The sequence below is a fragment of the Somniosus microcephalus genome, chromosome 13 (assembly GCF_052327205.1).
Source record: "Somniosus microcephalus isolate GS21.2 chromosome 13, FLI_Smic_1.0, whole genome shotgun sequence".
Taxonomy (NCBI): domain Eukaryota; kingdom Metazoa; phylum Chordata; class Chondrichthyes; order Squaliformes; family Somniosidae; genus Somniosus; species Somniosus microcephalus.
This window is the reverse complement of record NC_140999.1, coordinates 185254118-185267623: the sequence shown is the minus strand read 5'-3', so window position 1 is coordinate 185267623 and position 13506 is coordinate 185254118. Positions and strand designations below refer to the sequence as shown.

Here is a 13506-nt window from a genome sequence, read left to right as displayed (position 1 = left end):
TGCCAACCCTCCAGGATTGCCCTGGAGTCTTCTGAATGCTTACGTCTTATTAGCTTTAGAACTATCGGGAATGGGGAAAAAAAGGCTATTTGACTATGGAGGGCGGTTGGAGGTGGGAGGTCATGTGGTGAAACCTCCAGGAACACGTCCAATCAGAGTTGGGAACCCGACACCGAGGGCCCCCGGAGCTAATCGCTCAATAACCAGTCTGAAACCCCATCGGCGAGCAATTAGACTTTTTAGAAACATAGAAAAACAGGAGCAGGAGTCGGCCATTCGGCCCTTCGAGCCTGCTCCGCCATTCAATATGATCATGGCTGATCCTCTATCTCAATACCATATTCCCGCTCTGCCTTTTGTGTCTAGAAATCTACCTATCTCCTTCTTAAATATATTCAGTGACTTGGCCTCCACAGCCTTCTGTGGTAGAGAATTCCACAGGCTCACCAACCTCTGAGTGAAGAAATTTCTCTTCATCTCAGTCCTAAATGTCCTACTCCGTATCCTGAGACTGTGACCCCTCGTTCTAGACCCCCCCAGCCAGGGGAAACATCCTCCCTGCATCCAGTCTGTCTAGCCCTGTCAGAATTGTGTACATTTCAATGAGATCCCCTCTCATTCTTCTAAACTCTAGTGAATACAGGCCTAGTCGACCCAATCTCTCCTCATACGACAGTCCTGCCATCCCAGGAATCAGTCTGGTGAGCCTTCGCTGCACTCCCTCTATGGCAAGTATATCCTTTCTTAGGTAAGGAGACCAAAACTGCACACAGTACTCCAGGTGTGGTCTCACCGAGGCCCTGTATAACTGTAAGTAAGACATCCTTGCTCCTGTACTCAAATCCTCTTGCAATGAAGGCCAACATACCATTTGCCTTCCTAACTGCTTGCTGCACCTGCAAGTTTGCTTTCAGTGACTGGTGTACAAGGACACCCAGGTCCCTCTGTACATCAACATTTCCCAATCTATCACTATTTAAATAATACTCTGCCTTTCTGTTTTTCCTACCAAAGTGGATAACTTCACATTCATCCACGTTATACTGCATCTGCCATGTATTTGCCCACTCACTCAACTTGTCTAAATCGCCTTGAAGCCTCTTTGCATCCTCCTCACAACTCACAATCCCACCTAGTTTCGTGTCATCAGCAAACTTGGAAATATTACATTTGGTTCCCTTATCCAAATCATTGATATATATTGTGAATAGCTGGGGCCCAAGCACTGATCCCTGCGGTACCCCACTCGTCACCACCTGCCACCCCAAAAAAGACCCATTTATTCCTGCTCTGTTTCCTGTCTGTTAACCAATTTTCAATCCATGCCAGTATATTACACCCAATCCCATGTGCTTTAATTTTGCACACTAACCTCTTAAGTGGGACTTTATCAATGGCCTTCTGGAAATCCAAATACACCACATCCACTGGTTCTCCCTTATCTATTGTACATACTTTTTTTCTTAATCTTGGTCCATTAGTATCAGAAACTTGTTTTCCTCTGGAACACTTTGAATCCCTACGGAAAACTGTTGGAGCTTGTGATTCAAACGTGTTGAAATAAAATAACCCAACATTTTGCTGGCCGGGCAGAAACTGCGTGGAATCATAGAATGATACAGCACAGAAGGAATGGATCTACATGCTGCCCCTTGGCGACATCATCCGAAAACACAGCATCAGTTTCCACATGCACGCTGACGACACCCAGCTCCACTTCACCACAGTTTATACACTTAATGGCACAGTTTTAAAGAGTGTGCAGGGACAGAGGGACCTGGGAGTTAATGTGCATAGGTCCCTGAAGGTGGCAGGACATATTGAGAGAGTGGTTAACAAAGCATACAGGATCTTGGGCTTCATAAATAGAGGTATTGAGTATAAAAGTAGAGAAGTTATGCTGAACCTTTATAAAGCGCTGGTTAGGCCATAACTGGAGTATTGCGTCCAGTTCTGGTCACCACACTTTAGGAAGGATGTGAAGGCCCTTGAGAGGGTACAGAGGAGATTTACCAGAATGGTTCCGGGGATTGGGGATCTTAGCTACAAGGGCAGGTTGGAGAAGCTGGATTTGTTTTCATTAGAGCAAAGGAGGTTGAGGGGTGATTTGATAGAGGTGTACAAGATTATGACGTGTTTGGGTAGACTAGACAGGGAAAGGCTGTTTCCACTAATTGATGGTACAAGGACTAAGGGACACAGATTTAAGGTTTTGGGCAAGAGATACAGGGGGGATGTGAGGAAAAACTTTTTTATGCAGCGAGTGGTGAGGACCTGGAACTCGCTGCCGATGGAAGTGGTGGAAGCGGAGACACACAATGTTTTCAAGGGGAGACTGGATAGGCACTTGAGGGAAATAAACTTGCAGGGCTACGGGGATAGAGCGGGGGAATGGGACTGACTGGATTGCTCTACAGAGAGCCGGCACGGACTCGATGGGCCGAATGGCCTCCTTCTGTGCTGTTATGACTCTATAACTTCTCTCGACCCCTCCACTGTCTCTAAATTGTCACACTGCTTGTCCAAAATCCAGTACTGGATGAGCAGAAATTTCCTCCAACTAAATATTGGGATGACCGAAGCCATTGTCTTCAGTCCCCGCCACAAACCCCGTTCCCTAGCCACTGACTGCATCCCTCTCCCTAGCATCTGTCTGAGGCTGAACCACACCACTCACAACCTTGGTGCTGTATTTGACCCTGAAATGAGCTTCCGACCGCATATCCACGCAGCTACTACCTCCATAATGCCACCCGACTCCTCCCTGCCTCAGCTCATCCGCTGCTGAAGTTGGCGAGTTGGAGCTGGCTTCCCGACCTGCTTGGAATTTTTCCTGATTTAACCGCCCTCCACACCTCCCGCACCCAATCCCACGCGCTCACCCGTGTTAAAATTCCCTCCGATATGTTTTCCTTATGGGATGGGGTGAAAGGGTATGATAGCATAGTGGTTATGTTACTGGACTAGTAACCCAGCGGCCTGGACTAATGATCCAGTGAAGACGTGAGTTCATAATCCCACCACGGCAGCTGGGGAATTTAAATTCAGTTAATAAATAAATCTGGAATAAAAAAAGAAGCTAGTATCAGTAATAGTGACCATGAAACTATCGGATTGTCGTAAAAACTCATCTGGTTCATTAATGACCTTTAGGGAAGGAAATCTGCCGTCCTTACTCGGTCTGGCCGAGATGTGACTCCAGACCCACAGCAATGTGATTGACTCTTAACTGCCCTCTGAAATGGTTTAGCAAGCCTCTCAGATTAGGGATGGGCAATAAATGCTGGCCTTGCCAGCGACGCCCACGTCCTGTGAATTAATTTTTAAAAAAACAAGATTTTAGTCAAAAGTTCAAAGATCACAGATTAAAGTCTATTTTCTGCTATCAGTGAATCAAATTAATAAATGACATTTGCAAAACAGTTCGGCACAGTGGCATGCAGAGAACATTCGGTCAGCTTCTCGGCAGCATGAATGTTTTTTTTTGCTGTTTCTTCACTGCCTGGGTCGCTTTTCTTTCTCCGCTGTTGGTTAGAAGGGGCAATTCGTGTTGCAGCTGTCCCCGGACTGGAAAACCTTATACACATTTACGAGCGGAAACATCGTCAGTGCTCCGATCATGGACCCCAGCTGCACTGCTGCTCCACACCACACAAGGGCGCTGTGGCTCTCTTCGCGGAAAATGATTCCAATCATCACCTTGACATATGACAAGACCCCGCTAAACAAAATCCACGAAAGGATCTGAGTGAATAGGAAAAACAGGTTGTTATACAGAGGCACAAGCAAAAAAAAAACAGTCAGCTCAATAAAATGGGCACAACATTCAACAGCCTGATGTCATAAAATAAGGAAAATAAAAACTTGCATTTATATAGCGCCTTTCACAATCTCAGGACGTCCCAAAGCGCTTTACAGCCCACGACTTTACTTTTGCAGTGTAGTCACTGTTGTAATGTAGGAAACGTGTCAGCTAATTTGCGCACAGCAAGCTCCCACAAACAGCAATGACCAGATAATCTGTTTTTAGTGATGTTGATTGAGGGATAAATATTGGCCAGGACACCGGGGAGAACTCCCATTGTCTTCTTTGAAATAGTGTCTGTGGGAGCTTTTACGTCCACCCGAGAGGGCAGACGGCGCCTCGGTTTAACGTCTCATTCTAAAGACTGCACCTCCGACAGTGCAGCACTCCCTCAGCACTGCACTGGGAGTCGCGACCTGGATTTTGTGCTCAAGTCTCTGGAGTGGGACTTGGAACCCACAACCTTCTGACTCAGAGATGAGCGTGCTGCCCACTGAGCCAAGGCTGACACTGAGGAGGAGAGAGAAAATGAAAATCTGCTTTATTAAAAGAATAAACTCATTAGCAATATAAGGGTCGATTTTCCTGACCCTTGCCCCCATGGCACACACATTTCTCCTGGCGCAAAGGTCAGGAAAAAGGGGCGGAGACCTGTTTCACTGAGTCTCCACCCCTTTTCACATTGCCCCAGAATTTCCAGGGCTTTCCTGAAGAGGGTCAGTGGGGGGGGAGGGGGTAGAGCTGGCTCTATGCCTGCATTTGGCGGAGGTCCACCGCTGTGTTCCTGGCCCTCATTTTCTGTAATGATCACTGACGTAATACAACTCACTCATCACTTGGTTTGAGTATAAAGCAAGGCTTTAATCAACTTGTTTCAGAACATGGAGATCTAGTTGTACTTCACTAGTTCCTTGTCTTACAAAATGTCCCTGGCAAGCTGGGCCCATGCCCGAGTATTTATACTCCTTGGACGGCGCCACCAGCTGGCCGTCCAGTGTTATTTCATGAGTAGTTTCTTTATGATGATGAGATTTATAACAATCACACTTTGGATGCCCCAATACTTTGGGTTCCCAGAGAAACATGGCACTGTGGCCTGCCCCCTAACCCCTGCTGACAGGAGGGTCTGAATGTGTCCCGGGGGTGGGTGAGGGGGGAGGGGGGTGTTGGTGGGCAGGGGTGGCATGCCAAAGACTTAAAGGTAGGTCCGTTTTTATTTTTTAAGTTCTTACACCCCTCCTCCAGGATGTGTAGATTTGAGCAAATGTTTCTGGCATCAGGAGCTATATGGGCAGGTGACCAAAAGCTTGGTCAAAGAGGTAGGTTTTAAGGAGCGTCTTAAAGGAGGAGAGAGAGGTGGAGAGGTGGAGGGGTTTAGGGAGTGAATTCCAGAGATTAGGGCCCAGGCAGCTGAAGACACGGCCGCCAATGGTGGGGTGAAGGAATCCTGCCCTTATCTGACCTACGCAGGTGCGCTTTCCAGCAGGGGTCATGTGCCTGAACCCTGGCTGACCCCTCTCCCTAGGCCAATTGCAACACCACAACCATGACAAGCTAACTCCGCACAGACCAAGGGTCAAACCTGGTCTCTGTGGCTCAGTCTCAAACCACACGGTGCATTTGCCCACTGAAAGAAAGAACTTGCATTCATATAGTGCCCTTTCACATCCTCGAGATGTCCCAAAGCTCTTCACGGCCAATGAATTACTCTTGAAATGTAGCCATTGCTTGTTGCATAAAATTGGCTTGTATAGCAGATTGAAGGGTGGTCAGATCGAGGTGTTCAAAATGTTAAAAGGATTTGATAGGGTAGATATGGAAAAACTATTTCCTCCGGTGGAGGGATCAAGAACAATGGGATGTAATCAGAAAAATGGAGCTCGGGCATTCAGGGGGGAAATCAGGAAGCATTGTCACAAACAAAGGTAGTGGAAATCTGGGACTCTCTCTCCCCCAAAGTCTGTGGATGCTGGAGGACAATTGGAGCTTTCAAGATTGAGACAGATAGATTTTTGTTGGGTCCGGGTATCAAGGGATATGGAGCGATGGCGGGAAAATTGAGTTGAGGTGCAGATCTGCCGCGATCTAATTGATCACCCTTCAATCTGCTATATGGGGTCCTGGACTTCATGAATAGAGGTATAGGGCTGGATTTTGTCAGCCCCGAGGAGGCGGGTATGGAGGCGAGACTGCCGGTAAAGTGGCAGAATTTGGGGGCGGGTGGCAAACCATCCCGCCTCCGTGCCCTTTTGCCAGGAGGCGGGAAGCTGTCCTGCCCCAGGTCCTGTCTCCTTGAGGCAGGAAAGGGATTAAATCCTGCTAACTGCCTGTTAACAGGTAGTTAACAGGCAGAAAAAGGGATTATCCCTATTTTTAGCACCGAAGTGCAGGCTTCCCGACCTCGGATAACCCCGCCAGGGTGTAGGACACGAGAAGGAGGTCTACGGGGGTCGGAGGGGCCTGAAAGTGAGATGTAGAGGTGAGTGATGGGTGCAAGTGTGGAGTGGTAAGTATGTAAGGTGAGTGTTAAGTGATATAAAATGTTCACTTACCTTTGTTTCTGCCGACAGCCTTCAGCCGCTGTGGATCCGGAGTCCCGACATCTTCATTGTAGATTTCACAGACTGGCTGTTGGATCCTCTGAACCAACAGCCAGGTGATTTCTGCAAAGTTGAAAGGTTTGATGAGTCCTGAACACAAAGACTCATCAGTCTACACAGAATGACAGTGTTTGACAGCTTCACAGAGCTGTCAAACGCTGACATTTCTTCTTTCAAGAAATCTTGACAGATGGCACGTCATAGGCTGATGTGCTCTGTCAGTGACTTCCCCTAATTGGCCTGCTGAGCCTGCTGGGTGGGCTTAACAAGGTCAATCAGAGGAAAATCCCACTGGTTGGCCCGAAGCTGATGGAGGTGGGATTGAAAGCCGGCAAGCAGCACTTCTGCCTCCAAAAGCTTCCCATTGACAAAAGCCAGCCCATAGAGTACATGGAAGTTATGATGAACCTTTATAAAACACTGGTTCAGACTTCAACTGGAGTATTGTATCCAATTCTGGGCACCGCACTTTAGGAAGGATGTAAAGGCCTTAGAGAGGGTGCAGAAAAGATTTACGAGAATGATTCCAGGGATGAGGGACTTCAGTTAGGAGGGTAAACTGGAGAAGCTGGGGTTGTTCTCCTAAGAGCAGAGAAAATTGAGAGAAGATTTGATAGAGGTGTTCAAAATCATGAGGGGTCTGGACAGGGTAGACAAAGAGAAACTGTTCCCATTGGTGGAAGGGTCGAGAACCAGAGGACACAAATTTAAGGTGATTGGCAAAAGAACCAAAGGCGACGTAAGAAAAAACTTTTTTACGCAGCGAGTGGTTAGGATCTGGAATGCACTGCCTGAGAGGGTGGTGGAGGCAGATTCAATCACGGCTTTCAAAAGGGAGTTGGATAAGCACCTGAAGGAAAAACATTTGCAGGGCTACGGGGAAAGGGCAGGGGAGCGGGACTGGCTGAAGTGCTCTTGCAGAGAGCCGGAACGGGCTCGACGGGCCGAACGGCCTCCTTCCGTGCTGTAACCATTCTAGGATTCTAATGGTGGAGCAGGCCCGAGCGGCTGAATGGCCTCCTCCTGTTCCTAATGTTCCTAATGTTAAGAAGTTAATGTTAATGTTAAGAAGGCAAATGGTATGTTGGCCTTCGTAGCGAGAGGGTTTGAGTACAGGAACAAGGATGTCTTGCTGCAGTTGTACAGGGCCTTGGTGAGACCACATCTTGAGTATTGTGTGCAGTTTTGGTCGCCTTATCTGAGTATGGATGTTCTTGCCATGGAAAGAGTTCAGCGAAGATTCACCAGGCTGATACCTGGGATGGCAGGAATGACGTATGAGGAGAGATTGGGTCGATTAGGCTTATATTCGCTGGAGTTTAGAAGAATGAGAGGGGATCTCATTGAAACTTATAAAATTCTAATAGGACTGGACAGACTAGATGCAGGAAGGATGTTCCCGATGGCGGGGGAGTCCAGAACCAGGGCTCACAGTCTAAGGATAAGGGGTAGGCCATTTAGGACAGAGATGAGGAGGAATTTCTTCACCCAGAGAGTGGTGAACCTGTGGAATTCTCTACCACAGAAGGCAGTAGAGGCCAATACATTAAATATATTTAAGAAGGAGTTGGATATATTTCTTAAGGCTAAAGGGATCAAGGGGTATGGGGAGAAAGCAGGGACAGGGTACTGAATTTGGATGATCAGCCATGATCGCATCGAATGGCGGAGCAGGCTCGAGGGGCCGAATGGCCTACTCCTGCTCCTATCTTCTATGTTTCTATGTTTCCTGTGTAAGGTAGGGAAGCTGAGCGACGAGGGGAATTGAGAAAGCCCCAGCTCCCTACTCCCTGCTCCTGATAACAAAAAAAATTACATAAAGTAAACCATTAAAACCAAACAGTAATAGATGGAGGTACTACATCAAATCGGAAAATACGAAAAGAATTGCTGGCTGGAACAAATTTGGCACATATATAAAAAAAAATTAAATATTATTAAATCAATCTGTACATAACCTAGAATCATGGAAAATATGATTATATAATTAGTATTTTATGACCAGAAGTAATATTTCTTTAAACCACAAAAGTGCTGATGTATAAATGTACTAAACGCAGACTAATTGGAATAATGTTTTCAGATTGTACAATCGCAGCCCCAGGGGAGCTGGCGAGTTCTCAGCTCTAGTCCCTGAGTTGATTTAAAAGCCTCTCTGGATCTAGTTTAACTGCCAATTAATCTTGTGAGGCTCATGACACGGCATCAAGCGATATTAAAGGGAAAAAAATAGGTAAGGAGAACAGTATTCTCCCACTGCCTGCATTCATAGAATCATAGAATGTTACAGCACAGAAGGAGGCCATTTCGGCCCATCGTGCCTGTGCCGGCTCTTTGAAAGAGCTCTCCAATTAGTTCCACTCCCTCCCCCCTGCTCTTTCCTGGCAAATTTTTCCACAAGTATTTATCCAACTCCCTTTTGAAAGTTGTAAGAAGTCACACAACACCAGGTTATAGTCCAACAGTTTTATTTGAAATCACAAGCTTTCGGAGCGCTGCTCCTTCATCAGGTGAAGTGGAGAGATGCCGATAGACACAGATTATATTGTCAGAGAATAATGCCAGGTAATCTTTCTAACTGCCATTTATCACACTGTAATCATCTGGCATTATTCTCTGACTATATAATCTGTGTCTATCGGCATCTCTCCACTTCACCTGACGAAGGAGCAGCGCTCCGAAAGCTTGTGATTTCAAATAAAACTGTTGGACTATAACCTGGTGTTGTGTTACTTCTTACATTTGTCCACCCCAGTCCAACACCGGCATCTCCACACCATGGCTACTTTTGAAAGTTATTATTGAACCTGCTTCCACTGCCCTTCCAGATCATAACGAACTCGCTGCCTAAAATTAATTCTCCCCATATCGTCTTAAATCTGTGTCCCCTACCTCTGGAAACAGTTTCTCTTATTTACTCTGTCAAAACCCTTCATGATTTTAAACAACTCTATAAAATCTTCCCTTAACCGTCACTGCTCTAAGAAGGCTTGTGGGCATTGAAGTTCCCTTTTACCTTGGGGGAACATAGGATCAAGAGTAGGCCATTCAGCCTCTCGAGCCTGTTCCACCATTCAATGAGATCATGGCTGATCTGTATCCTAACTCACTCGCCTTGGCTCCATATCCTTTAATACCCATGACTAATGAAAATCTATCTATCCAAGAGTTTTATACAGTATACTTCTACCACCCTTTGCATGAAGAAGTGATTCCTAACTTCTCTCCTGAATGGCCTGGCTCTGATTTTAAGGTTACATCCTAGACTCCCCCAATAGAAAAAGTTTCTTTCTATCTACCCTATCAATTCCTTTCAAAATACTAAAAAAACTCAATCAAATAACCCCTTAACCTTCTCTGTTCCAGGGAATACAAGATTAATTTGTGTAATCTCACCTCATAATCTAACCCTTGGAGTCCTGGTAACATTCTGGTGAATCTGTGCTGCACTCCTTCCAAGGCCAATCTATCCTTTCTAAGGTGCAATGGCCAGAACTGTACACAATACACCAGATCAATGTCTCCTGTAAGTTGCGCGGCCACGCAGCACTCCAGGGGTCCCGCGCAGTCAGCGTGCCGGCTTTTCAATAGAAAAACCGCGCATGTGCGGTATTTTGAATGGGCCACACATTCCTTAAAGGGGCCGCGCAGCCCGAAAAAAATTACAGGGAACAGTGCTCCAGATGTGGTCTCACCAGGGCTTTGTATCACTGTAGCAAAACTTCCCTGCCCCCCCCCCACTTTATATTCCAGCCCTCTAGTTATAAAGGCTATCATTCCATTAGCTTTTCTGATTATTTTTTTTACCTGACTACTACATTTTAGTGATCTATGTACATGGACTATTAAATCTCTTTGGACCTCCACTGTTCCTAGCTTTTCACCATTTAAAAAATACTCGGATCTATCCTGCTTTGGTTCAAAATGGATCATCCCACACTTACCCATGTTGAAATCCATCTGCTCACTTAATCTATCAATGTCTCTTTGTAATTGTATACTCATATCTACTTACTATGCCATCTATCTTTATGTCATCGGCAGACTTGGATATGTGGCTCTCTATTGCATTACCTAAGTCGTTAATAAATATAGTGAATCTTTGAGGCCCCAGCACAGATCCTTGTGGGGCACCACTAGTCACTTTCTTCCAATTCGAGTATGCACCCATTATCCCTACTCTCTGCCTTCTATTGCCTGACCAATCTCCTAACCAGGTCAATAATTTGCCTTCAATTCCATGAGCTTTAATTTTAGCGAACAATCTCTTATGTGTAACCTTATCAAATGCCTCTGGAAGTCCAAATAAGCTACATCCATAAGCATTCCCCTGTCTGCTACTTTAGTTACTTCCTCAAAAAATTCAATAACTTCGTTAGACATGACCTACCCTTTACAAATTACTTTACAAATCCATGTTGGCTCTCTCTAATCAGCTGAAGTTTCTCCAAGTGCTCAGTCACTCTGTCCTTAATTATATTTTCCAATAACTTCCCCACAACAGATGTTAGACTGACAGGTCTATAATTTTCTAATTTCTCTCTCTCACCTTTCTTAAATAATGGAGTTACATTTGCAATTTTCCAATCTAAAGGGACAATTCCTAAATCAAGAGAGCGTTGGAAGATCCTGGCTAAAGCATCTGCAATTTCCTCACCTACTCCCTTTAAAACCCTAGGGTGGAAACCATCAGGTCCTGGGGATTTGTCAGTGTTTAGTGCCATTATTTGTTCTAATACTGTTTTCTTGTCTACGTTAACTTTAGTGAGTTCCAGTCCATGATTCATTATTAGTTTCCCTGGAATATCAGGTATATTATCCTCTTCCTCTACTGTGAAGACTGACACAAAGTAATTATTCAACAAGTCTGCCATTTCCTTATTTTCATTTGCAATATTACCCGCATCTACTTTTAAAGGGCCCACAATGGGGCAGAAATTCCTCCCCAAACGCATGAGTACGGAAGGGGTACTCACGCGTCTGGCCGGAGGAAATGCCGGTTTTCAGCATGCACAGCGCATGCGCTGAAAACCGGCATTTCCTCTCCTCTAACCCAAGAGGTGAAGAGGCTAGCGTGTGCGCTGTAGGGGGCAGTGCGTGCGTCTTGGATTTCCTCTGTTTTGGGGGCTTTGCGCATGTCTAAAGGCCTCCGGTCTTTACGCTTGTAAAAAGCACACGTAAGTATTTATTTTTACAGGTAAGTGGTGTTTTAGTGTAATTTAGAATTTTTTTTCCCCACAGGTTTATTATTTTAAAGAATCTACAATAAGGTAAGTTTAGTTTTAGACCCTTTTTATTAAAAATTTATTTTTTTCAAAAAAAAAAATTATTGTTTAAATTATTTTTTTAAACTTATTTATACTTAATTTAATGATTGGGATGTTTTTTAAATTTTTATTTAAAGTTTAAATAGTGTTTTGGGCCACCGTAGTTTTCATGAGTTTGACAGTTCTTACTCTCAAACTCATGAATGAACCTTCCCCTCCCCTGATTGGTTGTACAGTGCTCACCTGATCCCAGCCGGCACATCGCACTAACTACGCCGCTGGATCAGGTAAGCACTGCGCGCTGACATCTGAACCGGGCCTGTGACAGGAAATGCAAGCAGGCCCGGGCTTCAGATGTCAGCGCGCAGGGTGAGTGCAGATCGGGGGCTTGCACGCGCGGCAAGCCCCCGACACCAAGTTCTGGGCCATTATCTTTGACTATCTTTTTTCTTCTAATATAATTGCAAAAACTTTTTGGATTAATCTTGATATCCCTCACAAGTTTCTTTTTGTATTCCTTTTTGCAGCTCTTAATATCTTTTTTGTCTTCTTTTGCTGTTCTTTATATCGCTCCCAGTCCCCTGCATCTATACTTTTGTGTGCTCTTTCCTTTAGTTTTATGTTAACTCTCATGACCATGGCTGTTTTATTTGGTAAGTAGACCTCTTGCTCCCTTAGGGGTATATACTGGTCCTGTATTAAGCTAAATTATTTTTTGAACTCCTCCCACTGTTCATCTGTAATTTTACCCAATAACAGTTTTGACCAAAATAACAACAGAGAATGCTGGAAAAACTCAGCAGGTCAGGCAACATCCGTGGAGAGAAATTTGAGTTGACATTTCGGGTTGAAACCCTTCTTCAAAACTGGAAAGAAAATAAAAAGATCGAAGGCAAAGCTGCGATCGAACAAAAGAAGAAAAAGAGACAATAAAAGGTATACGAAGCCAGATGAGATGGTAATGGGCCCGTGGAGACAAAAGGCAGCTGAGATTAGGTGTGAAGTGTACTGGCAGGATAAGGACAGCTGCCAGGTGAGAGAGAGAAACAAAAGGAAAGGAGGGGGGGGGGTGGGGAAAGGAGGACCCAAAACAAAGGGGTGGAAAAAATTAAAAGTAAAAAAGTGATAGGGACCGAGGTTATGATCTGAAATTGTTGAACTCGATATTGAGTCCGGAAGGCTGCAAAGTGCCTAATCGGAAGATGATTTGCTGTTACTCGAGTTTACGTTGAGCTTCCGTGGAACAATACAAGAGGCCAAGGATGGTGAGGTCCGAGTGGGAATGGAACGGTGAATTAAAATGACAGGCGTTTGGTCTCTGCGTTGACCAGTTTGCTGTTGCCAGTCTCTGTCTCATCCCATTAAAGTTAGCCTTATCAAAATCTAGAATCTTCGTAACTGTGTTAAGTTTCTCCTTCTCAAGCCTAATTCGATCATATTATGATCAATGTTAGATAAATGTTCGCTTACTGTTAGGTTATTATCTAAGACTGGCTCATTACTCATTACTAAATCTAGTATGCCCTGCCCTCTTGTTAGTTCTAGAACACATTGTTCCAGAAAGCTATCTTGAATGCACTCAAGAAATCCACTACCTTTCTGACTTGAGCTTCTCTGTTCTTCCCAATCTAGATAAAAATTAAAGTCTCCCATTAAAACAACCCTGCTTTTGCTACAAGCCTCTCTAATCTCTGAATTAATACATTCTGCCACTTCATCACTGCTATCAGGAGGCCTGTAGACAACTCCCAGTACAGTTTTAAGTTCTCCCTTATTCCTCAACTCTAACCAAAGAGTTCCCACTGATTGCTTTCCCTTACCTATATCCTCTCTT

At 44.9% G+C, this 13506-nt stretch overlaps 1 protein-coding gene across 5 annotated transcripts in view; it reads right to left on the bottom strand.

Moving 5' to 3' along the window:
• Positions 1-3316: 3316 nt before the first annotated feature.
• slc52a3-1 (solute carrier family 52 member 3-1) overlaps positions 3317-13506 on the bottom strand; it is a 63330-nt gene continuing 53140 nt past the window's right edge. For all 5 annotated transcript variants that reach the window (XM_086005795.1, XM_086005796.1, XM_086005797.1 and 2 more), the window contains one exon: positions 3317-3744. In XM_086005795.1, the coding sequence (XP_085861921.1) occupies positions 3532-3744 (213 nt within the window). In that variant the 3' untranslated portion in view covers positions 3317-3531. The remainder of the gene's footprint in view (positions 3745-13506) is intronic.